The following is a 13116-nucleotide window of genomic DNA, read 5'->3' on the forward strand; positions in this document are numbered from 1 at the left end:
ACCCTAATCTCTAGCTAAAAGCCACAACCCTAACCCTAGCCGTAACCCTAACCCTAACCTCTAGCTAAAAGCTGTAACCCTAACTGCTAGCTAAATGCCACAACCCTAACTACTAGCTAAATGCCACAACCTTAACCCTAACCTCTAGCTAAAAGCCACAACCCTAACCCTAGCCGTAACCCTAACCCTAACCTCTAGCTAAAAGCTGTAACCCTAACTGCTAGCTAAATGCCACAACCCTAACCCTAACCTCTAGCTAAATGCCACAACCCTAAGCACTGGCTACAAGTAGCTAAAAGCCACAACCCTAACTACTAGCTAAATGCCACAACCTTAACCCTAACCTCTAGCTAAAAGCCACAACCCTAACTGCTAGCTAAATGCCACAACCCTAACCCTAACCCTAACCCTAAGCACTGGCTACAAGTAGCTAAAAGCCGTAACCCTAATCCTAACCTCTGGCTACAAGTGGCTAATTCTAACCCTAAACTCTGGCTAAAAATATTTACCTTCATACAATCTTAAACAAACCAGCAAGACATTCAGTGTTCAGAAATATTTATTTGGGTAAGAGTAACAAATCATTATTAGTCCTACAGCAAGGTAATTCAGTATAAAAGCAGCAAAAATAGAAAAAGGCATGATATAAACAAGACAAGATACAAAATATTAAATAATATATAAGCATAAATAAAATGACCAATATGAACTGGACTATGTACACAGAAAGATGTAGGATATTAGTACTGATATTGAAAATCACATAATATCAACATGAAATGTCAAAAACAAAATCTAACTTGACTCAAAAAATGTCATAGTATTGTATGGCGCCAAAAATAGTAAAAAAATCTCATAGTATAGTATGGCATCAAAAAATGTCATAGTATAGTATGGCATCAAAAAACATTAAAAAATGTCATAGTATAGTAAGGCGTCAAAAACTCTCTAAAAACGTCACAGTATAATATGGGGTCAAAAATCCTGCAAAAATGTCATAGTATAGTATGGTGTAAAAAAAACTCAAAAAATGTCACAGTATAGTATGGCGTCAAAAACAGTCAAAAACAGTCAAAAAATGTCATAGTATAGTATGGCATCAAAAAACATGAAAAAATGTCATAGTATAGTAAGGCGTCAAAAACTCTCTAAAAACGTCACAGTATAATATGAGGTCAAAAATCCTGCAAAAATGTCATAGTATAGTATGGTGTAAAAAAACCTCAAAAAAATGTCACAGTATAGTATGGTGTCAAAAACAGTCATAAAATGTCATAGTATAGTATGGCATCAAAAAACATGAAAAAATCTCATAGTATAGTATGGCATCAAAAAATGTCATAGTATAGTATGGTGTCAAAAAGTCAAAAAATGTCATAGTATAGTATGGCATCAAAAAACATGAAAAAATGTCATAGTATAGTATGGTGTCAAAAACAGTCAAAAAATGTCACAGTATAGTATGGCGTCAAAAACAGTCAAAAACAGTCAAAAAATGTCATAGTATCAAAAAACATCAAAAAACAGCCAAAAAAGATCAGTGTAGTAAGGCATCACAACTTGCCAAAAAACGGAGGAGAGCTACAGTCAATTTGTCCAGAGACAAAACATTAACAACTATTCTGATACATAATTTTTCAAACCAAGAATGTCAAATATTTGCTTGGAGGCAGAGAGAGAAGGGGTACGAGATAGAAAGAGAGAAAGAGTAAAAGAACAAGGGAGAGAGACAGAGATAGCGCTGATATTTAAATTCTTCAATTTCTTTGAACTGTACTTTCATGAACTATGTAAATATAGTTTAATGAGTGAAGTCTTTGTGACAAATCAAACTTGATTAAGACTTCAGATCAGTGTTGGACAGTTGGTGTAAAGCATAATTACCTGTCCTGGTCTCAAAGAACTTCTTCATTGTACGAAGACTCTCTGTGATCATGGATGACATCTCTGTGATTGCAGACAATGTCTCTGAGATTGTGGACAATGTCACTGTGATCAACAATGATCAATGAACATCAACAATGTCTCTCTGAACACGGATGATGCCGTCAAATTGGGGAACTCCATCAATTTTTGCCCGTCTACGAGTCATGGATGATGTCTCCCTCATCCTCAACAATGTCTCTCCAGTTCCAGACCATGTCTCTGCGATCATGGACGATGTCTCTATGATTGTGGACAACATCTCTCAGATCATGGACGATGTTGTGGACGAAGTGGTGACACCTGGAGGAAATCAAAGAGAAACATAGAAAGAAAAATGATCAATACACTACTACCTATTCCTCATCAACAGTTTAACCATTGTCTCATAAAATGGGCTGTTTACTCTCACATATGACAAGAAAAAGCATCACATCTTTAGGAATTAATAATAAATATTTGGGAAAAATGAAATGCTTATCTTAACTTTAAAATTTCTATGTTAATTGTCAACTAATCACTGAAAGAATCATGTATATTACTGTGAACTGCATAATAAAAACATTCACTTCAGTACATTTTTTGAAAGCAGGGTTTTAATGTGGTATTTTTAATAATACTTCAGTCCACAGGCAGAAAATTAACTGACAAATATTTAGAGGTTTTTCAAGCGATTAGATCTCGCATCTCTCGCGTTTTCTGGAAATTTATACACAATCAATCAGTTCTTATTGATTCAATACTAAACTCATTAAATACCAAGGATTTTAACAATAGCACTGCTAGTAACAAATAATTTAGCAACACATATTTTTCAGACTGGGAAAATGTTTAGGACACATACCTGTTTGGTTTGTGAGGTGAGAGCTGGTGTTTGTGTCCAGGCTGCAGCAGCTGAACCAGTAAACCTGGAAAACACAAGTACAGCACTTGAAAAGCAAATAATCCAATAACCAATACAACACTGAAAACTAGACACTAGAAGGTGAAGTGAATAAATTAATTATGTTACTAGAACATGACGTTATTGATCTCAGTACAGTCATCTCAGCTCAGACCTTTTCTTGAGGCTTAAAACGTGTGGAGGAGCAAAGAGTTAAAATGTTGTTTTCAAGCTTGTGTTTAACACAAAACTGAGCTCAGTACGGTCCACCAAGTCACCACAAAGAAATTTCTAATCAATAATATACACAGCAGGGGATCAATAGCCAAAGCAAGATCATAAACGAAGTTAAAATGGCTTGGATGAAACACAGAATGACAAAGTGTAAACAAATACTAACGGGGATTTACATAGATTAGATTAGAGCCCATTGCATTACCACACGTCCACACCTCGGTCACGGAAATACAAACACAATCTTACCCACGCAAAATAAAAAATATCATTGCAAGGTAATGCTAATGCTAATGCTCGCAGCTAATGCTAACGCTAGCCGCTAAATGTTAGCCTTACTTACAGGCCGCAGGTGTGTTCAGTGATCAGTCTCACAAAAGAGCAGCTCCAGGGTTTGTTTTAGCTTCCAGACCTCTTCATTAACGACAAAAGAGCAGCTCCAGGGTTTGTTTTAGCTTCCAGACCTCTTCATTAACGACAAAAGAGCAGCTCCAGGGTTTGTTTTAGCTTCCAGACCTCTTCATTAACGACAAAAAAGCAGCTCCGGGGTTTGTTTTAGCTTCCAGGCCGCATCGATACCGACGTTATCTCACCGCACTAGCAAACAGAGGCAATGGTTCAAACTTGGCTTAAATCTGTTCAGACTTCCTTTCTCCGCCTCTCTGCGCTCCTCCCACAAGGCCGTAGCCAATCACGAGATACGTAGCGGTCAGTGACGACATACGTCAGCAGAATAACGCTGATTGGCCGATCGATTCTGGTCCGACGGAGAGAAGCGTTACGTGTATTATAAGAGCTGGGGTATGGTCATGGCAGCACGCAGCGTCAGTGCATAAAATCACAGACTGTATATAAGCATATAAGACACTGCACAGATCATATAAAATCACATATAAGGTAAATGACTTTGATGAATTTAAAAGTTATGAAAAATCACCTACAGTGACCCTCACTCCCCCAGAAAATTGCTGCTGTAGCGTGATGTGTACCCACGATGCACAATGTGCATTGTTTTTATGCCAGTTTGTTCACGTGTACAACTTAAACTGGTTATTGATTTACTGTGTTACTGTTTTATGTTATTTCAGTTTATACCCACTAGGGGGCAGCAGCACACAGGATTACAGGAGTCATAGTGGTGAGGCCATTTACTGCAATTCATCATGTCAGTTTGATTTCTTATGGTCAAAATAGGCCTGAAAGTCCTTCACCTTAATGTAATACATCAAACATGTTGCAGCATCAACAGAAATTTTACAGTAATCCTTATCATGTGCAGACTTGTCCTACCTCAGCAGGTGCAGGTTTATTTTGAGTCATTCATTTTTTCTGATGTGGATCATGACTGTAACAGCTGCTAACAGAGTTTTAAGAGTTTACACTCAAAGTGTAATTGCTATTTCAAAGCTGCATCATTTTTTTTAAAGGATTAATGCAGCTTACCCCACCTTTCGCCCGGTGTCAACCGGTATTGGCTCCAGCCACTGCTCGACCCTCAAAGGTTAAGTGGTATAGCTAATGGATGGAAGGATAATGCAGCTTTAGATGAGATGATTTGGCATTTTTTCAGTTAGTGTTATAAATTGGACATACACAGATCAGGCACATCATGCACACACACTGGACCTCTGATCTGTGTTGGACATTGGCATTGGATCCTTTGGGTACTGTGGGTTGTGGGGTGGGGCCTCCGTGGATCTGGCTTGTTCTGGATCATCCCAGATGCTGGAATAGATTGGGATCTGGGGGGTTTGGGGGCCAGGTCAACACCTTGGGATCTTTGTGATGTTCCTTGAGGCATTTCTGAGCAGTTTTTGTGACGTGGTGGGAGCATTGTCCTGTCATTTGGGAGGGTCGTTGCCTTGGTGGGGTAGTGCTTGGTCTATAACAATGTTTAGGTGGGTGGTATGTGTCAAAGTGACCAGGACCCAAGGTTTCTCAGCAGAATATTGTATTGTCAATGGTTTAATGTTGTGACAGGTTTACTTCATTTCCTGTTCACGTCTGAATCCAGCACGAGCCTGATGTAGGTGTGAATCTGTGTGGGTGAGCGTAGAATAAGCTGTGTGCCTTCTCAGACAGAAAGGATGAGTGCAAAACATAGTAATTGTAGACTGAAACTAAAAGCTGTACGAACACCACAGTCCTAACAGTGAGCACTCTCACATTAGCAGCAACAACTTGGCTGTGACGAGGTCCAGCATATTTTCTATTCCTGTAGAAAACTATTTGTTAATACAAAGATAATCATCCTCTTTCCTCCATCAGAAAAGGAAAATTTAAATCAGATGTGACATTGTTTAAATGATAATAGATACGTTTGACACTTGTTTGATTGTGTTTCCTTTCAGTCAGGATGTGGGCAGACTTCTAGCTAAAGATCTGTAGCTACTTAAGAAGAAGACGAAAACAGACAACGTCAAGACAGGATGGAGATCACCTCTCTGTGGCTGATGCTTTGTGAGCAATTTTGGTTATCTACTTATTTTTAAACATCACCTCCTAATCTCTCATTTTCTCACCTCCCTTAATCGTGTCTTGTGTATTTTATTGTTTTTTTCATTGAAAGAATATGAAGAAATCACTTCCATGGCTGTGTATGTGTGTGATGGTTGTTCTGATTGATTTGTTTTCTTGTTATGATACTGTGTATATTTATTTGATCTCTGGTGTCTCTTGCTAAATAACCGATCCCAGTGATGGTTGCAGTGATTACTGTAACTGGAAAATCAGATTTCTGTCTGTTTAAAGAAAACTTATGAGAGTTTTAGATTTTAGGATGCTGGAGCATTGAATCTGTTTGGCTCTGAGTCTGAGTGTTTAGTTTAGTTTGGTTCGTGTACAGGAAACAAAGGCTATCGGTCGCTTGACCAGAGCTCTGACTGCGTAGTCCCGCTCAATGAACTGAAACAAGGCCAAACTGTGCATATTACTCATGATCCCCAGCTTCTGCTTCAGCTTCAGCTATAATTCTTGATATTTCTGTCAGTTTCCTGGCTGGATACCAGAGATGAACGCTGGTTTTTAATGACTTCTAAGTCTTTTTAACTGAGCTACAGTTCAGCATTACTCTTGAACTTGCTGTGCCTGATTCCAGCAGTTTCAATCACCCTTCTCACAGGAGATCGAACCTGTTAAACACAAGTTACATAGTGCACAGGGCATCGATTAGGAATAACAGAGGCACCATTCTCCCTATTACAACTCAGTGTGCCATTAAAATGATTCTGAAGCTGTTATTTTAAGGTAAAATAGTTACATACTATAGTTTTAAGGTTTTTGGATTACCTTAAAGATTTCAGTCTGATGGTTTACTTTCCATTTTGAACAGCGGCTACGATGAGCATCCATCCCAACAGATCTCAGTTCTTCCAGTATGACTCCATCACTCTGAGCTGTGCTGTTCCAACAAACGCAAGTGTCTGGATACTGAAGAGAAACACCTCCTCTCAGATTTCTCAGCCATGCAGCTCTGGCTGGGGAGTGCCACAAGGGTCCTCCTGCACTATTCAGGGTGCCTATCCAACAGACAGTGGAGAGTACTGGTGTGAATCTGAGCGTGGGGAGCGCAGTAATACCATCAACATCAATGTTACAGGTAAAACTAAAATGTGCCTGGACCTTTTATGTTGATGTTGTTTGATGGGGAACAGAATGGATTGTGGATTGTTTTTCAGGTGATGCTGTGATCCTGGAGAGTCCTGCTCTTCCCGTGACAGAAGGTGATAACGTGACGCTCCGCTGCTATTACAAAAAAAGAAGACGACAGCAAAGCCACTTCTAATTTCTCTGCAAAGTTCTTCAAAGATGGTGTTTTCATTGGGATGCACTCTACAGGAAACATGACCTTCTTGTATGTGTCCAAATCTGATGAAGGTTTCTACAGGTGTGAACACCCCACAGAAGGACAGTCACCACAGAGCTGGCTGGCTGTGAGCAGTAAAGGTTGGTTATTCTTGGGCACAGGGAAAAAAGATGGAAATAGTTGTGAGAATACTGAAAGAAAAATCTAGAGACTTCTTTGTTTCTGCACACCTTAGCAAATGCTGCACGAAGTAGGCGTATTTTTCTGGTAATCGTTTCGGAAAGTGGAAAACTGCTGAGAGCTCAAACATCTGAAACTGACAAAAAGCCTCAACAACATCCTGGTTTCTGGGGTGACAAGCCAAAGATCTTTAACAAAGCAAAACATGGAAATACTCAAAGTAAAGTAACTCAGAATTCTACTTAAGCACAGCACTGATGAAAAAGACAACAAATGGGGAAGGAGCAAAGCGGTTTAAGACAGTTTTATGAGCTGAACTTGCATGGTGTTTGGATGAAAACTGAACTAATGATAGTCTGTCTTGGACTAATAAAATGTTTTTGGTTTTTTTTTTCCTTTTTTTTATGCAGTTATAACTCAGCCTCCACCCACTCCTCCTCCTCCTCCTCTCATGTCTCTGCCCAGGCTGCTGTGCACCATCCTCCTGATAGTCCTTTACACTGTGCTGCTCGTAGTGTGTTTGAATGTACACAGAAACCGGGCTATAGGTAGGAATTCCTCTGGAAATCATTTTGAGATATTGCCTTGGTGTCTTCAGTGGTAACTACATAAAGACCTCTCTAAAAGGTTTTATGTCTTCTTCTTCCTGCAGCACAAGCTGAAGCAAAAAGAGCCTCTGAAAGTCTTTCATCTGGGTGATCAGTCTTGTTTCCTGCTGATGAAGAAGAAAAAGAGCAGCTACTGTACAAGTTGTAGTTTGTTTATGTAATGACCAGTATTTCTAATAATTGCTCACAAAAGACAATGCTGTATTTTATTTATCTATTAAAAAAAATGTCTATTATATTTTTTTGTGTAGGTTGATCAAAATACAAGATAAAGCAAAAATCAGCAACAGCTTCCTGTATTTGTTCAAAAAAATTTACTGAGAAGAAAAAAAATCAGCCACCTCGAGGCACCTAGTGGACATTTTTATTAAATTCTGTTAAATTTAAAATGCTTTATTTGGAAGGGTATGTAAAACATTTTTAGGATAAGAAACAAAAGCAAAACATGGAAATACTCAAACTAAAGTACCTCAGAATTGTACTTAAGTACAGCATTGATGAAAAAGACAACAAATGGGGAAGGAGCAATGTGGTTTAAGACAGTTTTATGAGCTGGACTTGCATGGTGTTTGGATGAAAACTGAACTAATGATAGTCTGTCTTAGATTAATAAAACATTTTCTTTATTTATTGCATTTTTAAAATGTCTATTACATTTTTATATATACCTATACGCACATGTTGATCAAAATACAAGATTAAGTAAAAATCAGGAACAGCTCTTTGTATTTGTTTAAATATATTTTTTTAATGAGAAGAAAAACTTTCAGCTATCTCACATCACCTAGTGGACTTTTTGATTAAATTCAGCTCAATTGAAAATGCTTTATTTGTACCCTCACTTAGAAGTCATTAAAAACCAGCGTTCATCTCTGATATCCAACCAGGAAACAAAGATCATGTTTGATGAAACACATCTATTCTGACTTTTCCAAAATGCGATGATAATGTTACTTTGACAACAGTACATGCAAACATGGAGTTCACTGTTACGCATTACTGATGTCCTAAATGAGGCTAAGGTCTAATGATTGATTTTCACATCAAATTTAAACTAAAACCAGTTCACGTTGGTGTGATTCCTTAATTGGCAGGGGAACTATATATGTCTTTCTGTGAAAGAAATCTCTTGTTCCCCTTTTACATGAAGACTAGTTTCTAAAGTCATGATTTGAAGAAAAAATCATCCTGTGGAAACTTTCTGCACTAATGTACTAACCCTAAATAAAGTCGTGTTAAGCTTTTGAAGAGCTTTGACCTTTACTGTTGTATCTTTAATGTAAGATTCCAGCATCTTTTTAGGATATTAACTGTATGTAAGGTAAGGTAGGGCAGCTGGACTGTAGAGCCATCAAATGTGGAAGGTTATGATGAGGTTATACTTTAAAGAACCACAGGGAAAAGAAGAGAAGTGAAACTATATTATTAGAAATCAGATTCAGCACACATTCTGACAATTGTGTTTAGGATAAGTGAAACATGCTGCATAGGCAGAAAGACTACACCTATCAGCCACACTTGTACAATGCATTGTGATTGACAGTTTGTGATTCATTTCTGTGCATGTTGTGTAAAATATATATATAATTTTCACATTAGAAAAAACTATATAACATATGTAAAATCGTTAATTATCTATACCACTTATCCTTAAGAGTCACAGGGAGCTAGGTCCTATCCCAGCTGACAATGGGTGAGAGGCGGGGTACACCCTGGACAGGTCACCAGTCCATCACAGGGCCACATATAGAGACAAACAACCACTGATTCCACTGCAGCCGACTTCCCACACATTATTTTTCAATGACTGAGTTTTTGAGTTTTCTCACTTTGTTTTGTTTTTGGTTTTGTTTTCTGTGTTCTCTTTAAGCCTTAAATATCTTTTTAAAAAATGCCCTGTTATAAGCTGCAGTCAGTTTGAATATGAAGCACAGTGTTGCTGAGCTCTGTCAGTTTTCTCTGGATACAAAAAGCTAAATAAGAGAAAACATCTTACTGATGGTAAGAGCACACCCACTGTTGAATAGAATAATTAGACTTCCTCCTTAGGTTCAGTGGATATTTGAAGAAGACGGTCTTGTTCCCATTGCTGCGTGAACCTAAAGACACTGCTGCTGCTTTTCAAGAAACTTGAGGGGAGGTAAGTTTTTCTTGGATTTCCCATGTTTATGCCACATTGTATTCATCTGTATTTGTAATTTTACTGAGTATGAATTGGCAGAAATTGAGTAGAAGCTGCTACATTTTTTTTGCACAACAGTGTCTCTCTACACACTGCAATTTGAAACTGCCCCAAATTATATTTCACTTACTGCAGCTCTATGTGCCATTAATAAGAATATTTCTGATATTTCCCCATAGCTAAATGTAATTTTAAAACTGGAGGGAAAAAAAATCTTATTTAACAAAGTCATATGTGAACAAATTCACAATAAACTGAATGAACAGATGGTAGATATTTTGCTTATTACAGACATTTCAAAAATAGAATAGATGTAAAATAGATGTTGATCAGAATCAGATCCTCCAGCAGGGAAACTGCTTTGTTATAATTATTCAAACGCATACTTAGTAAAGAGGAAGTAAAGTGAAAACTACTATAATAGTGAAAATGTACAAATGTAAATGTGCAAAAATAAAAAGTAATATGCAATATAGGATATATTTTTCACTGTGGTTTAAAATGAATAAAATCAGCCACAGCTGTGACTGAAGTGTAATGTTTGATCATTCTTTCTGTTCCCTGCTCTGACCTAACGATACAGTGTTTGGTGATGACGTTACTGAAGATTCAGAGCCTCCTGCCTCTCGCTGCTCTCCTCCTCCTCATATCTGTCACTCCCACAATGGCTAAAGTGGTGACATCAGTGTCACAATGCGCAGAATTTTTTCTCCAGCAAACCCCACCATATATCCCAGAAATCTTGAAGAACGGGAACATCCTGGACCAGAACAGATACAAACCCATCTGCCAGACTTTAAATGACACAAGAACGTTTGTGACGCTCTACGACACCACCAACAAGATCCCAGTGTTTTCTGCTTACAAGTACAGAGGAAATCAAAAGAGAAAGAGACCAGCAAACATTTGGAAGATAGAGCCACAGGTGAGCTTTTTGACAGAAACAACTTAACCTAGCCTTATTTTCACATGTTGGGTGTATCTTTAATCGGTGCAGTATTGAGCAGGAATGATGTACCCACCAACAGCTGTTGGTGGCAACCTCTGCTCCTCCCACAACTACAACTACACCTGATGCTGTCACTTGTGGTTGGGTGTTGTCACTGACAGACTCAGGTTGTTATCTGACAACAGAGACAGACATGTTTATTACAGAGGAAAATCGTCTTTGTTTCACAAGAAACATTACTTTACAGCACTGTGAAAAAGTTTTACACAGTAAAGATAGTGTGAGGATAATGTCAAAAATAGTCCCATGATAAACTAATTGATGCTGACTGTGTGTTTGGACTCGTTGTCCTGCTTCAGGATGAATCTGGGACTGATCAGACACCTCCCTGATGGTTCTGATGAAGGATAAGAGTAAATATTCTAAAAGTAAAAATTCTTTGGACAGTACAGAACATCACTACGAGACTCCATTGACAAAAACGTCATCAATCATTTTACTGGGAGATGTCTTGATCCCTATCAATGATTTACACTGAAAAACAGAGAAAGACCCAGGTTTCAAAATTCCTTTAACAATAATCATAATAATAATATTACTTTTTCAGTAGTGATGTTTATCATTAATTGAATTCTCTCCAAGTGTTTAACTGTATAATGTTGTAGCATGTGGAGCAAATTCTCCTAAAGTTAATCTCACTGACTAAACCTGCCCAGTGTCATGTTCACACTGCATGAGACTGATGAGTTAATCGGAAATTTTGGATCTTTTTCAAACCAATCAGTATTGGTACGTTTAATCTACTTTACTGAGACTCTGCCCACATGAGTGATTTATTCTTCCATTTATTACAGCTTGAGGACAGAAATGGTGATGACAACATGCAAAGAGCAAATGATAAGAGGAGGTACAACCACCAGGCTGGGAATACTGATTACAAGAACCAAGGTTTCGACCGAGGGCATTTATTACCAAGCTCTTATGGCTTTTCTGAAAATGATAAAGAATCTACCTTTACTCTGACCAATGTTGTTCCACAAGAAGGCACATTTAACAAGGGAAGCTGGAACTACATGGAGCAATGTGTCAGATGTGTTCTGGATAAATACTGCATCAACAACAATGACATTACAGAGGGCTTTGTGGTAATTGGAGCAAAGCCCAGTGACAACGACATCCTCAACAACAGGATTAATATTCCGTCCATGCTCTGGTCGGCATTCTGTTGCTACAGTAGGGAAAAGGGGTGGTTAGCAAGTGCACACTGGGGTGAGAACATTCCAGATATTAATAAACATCTGCAGACAAAGACCTTGGCAGAGCTCCATGCTGAACTGGGAGGATCATTTAGTGCATTTCCTGGAACACAATGTCCTCTTCATACAACTGTCACTCACTTGTACCCACATCTTAACAAGAACTGCAGTTGCCCACCACCCACTTCCAGTACCTCTGCTCCTCCCACAACTACAGCTACCCCAACATCTGCATCTCTTTCTACCACACCTGCCCCTCCCAGTAGTACATCTGGATCTCTAACTGCTACATCTACCCCCCTAAGTACCACATCTGGTCTTTTTACTAACACACCTGATACTTCAACATCTGGTCTCACAACTACCATACCTGGTGCTTCAACATCTGGTCCTCCAACTACCACACCTGGTGCTTCAACATCTGGCCAACCTACTACCACACTTGATGCTTCAACATCTGGTCCTTCAACTACCACACCTGGTGCTTCAACATCTGGTCCTCCAACTACCACACCTGACACTTCAACGTCTGGTCTCACAACTACCACACCTGCTGCTTCAACATCTGGTCCTCCAACTACCACACCTGCTGCTTCAACATCTGAGCCTCCAACTACCACACCTGATGGTTCAACATCTGGTCCTCCAACCACCACACCTGGTGCTTCAACATCTGGTCTCACAACTACCACACCTGATGCTTCACCTTCTGGTCCCACAACTACCACACCTGGTGCTTCAACATCTGGTCTCACAACTACCACACCTTATGCATCAACATCTGGTCCTCCAACTACCACGCCTGACGCTTCAACATCTGGTCTCACAACTACCACACCTGGTGCTTCAACATCTGAGCCTCCAACTACCACACCTGGTGCTTCAACATCTGGTCTCACAACTACCACACTTGATGCTTCAACATCTGATTCTCCAACTACCACACCTGGTGCTTCAACATCTGGTCCACCAACCACCACACCTGGTACTTCAACATCTGGTCTCACAACTACCACACCTGATGCTTTAACATCTGGTCCACCAACTACCACACCTGGTGCTTCAACATCTGGTCTCACAACTACCACACCTGGTG

General features: G+C 39.1%; 1 protein-coding gene, 1 long non-coding RNA gene and 1 pseudogene across 2 annotated transcripts; 2 read left to right on the forward strand and 1 right to left on the reverse strand.

Moving 5' to 3' along the window:
* Window positions 1-550: 550 nt before the first annotated feature.
* Window positions 551-3846, reverse strand: LOC127139673 (uncharacterized). Its single transcript, XR_007810007.1, has 3 exons — window positions 3384-3846; window positions 2768-2831; window positions 551-2226 (listed from the first exon to the last, which is right to left on the reverse strand). It is a non-coding gene; the product is annotated as an uncharacterized LOC127139673 (long non-coding RNA).
* Window positions 3847-5077: 1231 nt separating this feature from the next.
* Window positions 5078-7916, forward strand: LOC108892067 (Fc receptor-like protein 5; annotated as a pseudogene).
* Window positions 7917-8069: 153 nt separating this feature from the next.
* Window positions 8070-12431, forward strand: LOC108892065 (endonuclease domain-containing 1 protein-like; the record flags this gene model as incomplete). Its single annotated transcript, XM_051067894.1, has 3 exons — window positions 8070-9773; window positions 10399-10740; window positions 11619-12431. Coding segments are annotated over exons 2-3 (1146 nt in total), but the record flags the coding sequence as incomplete, so codon positions are not given.
* Window positions 12432-13116: the final 685 nt, after the last annotated feature.

The sequence above is a fragment of the Lates calcarifer genome, unplaced genomic scaffold (assembly GCF_001640805.2).
Source record: "Lates calcarifer isolate ASB-BC8 unplaced genomic scaffold, TLL_Latcal_v3 _unitig_2073_quiver_1023, whole genome shotgun sequence".
NCBI lineage: Eukaryota > Metazoa > Chordata > Actinopteri > Centropomidae > Lates > Lates calcarifer.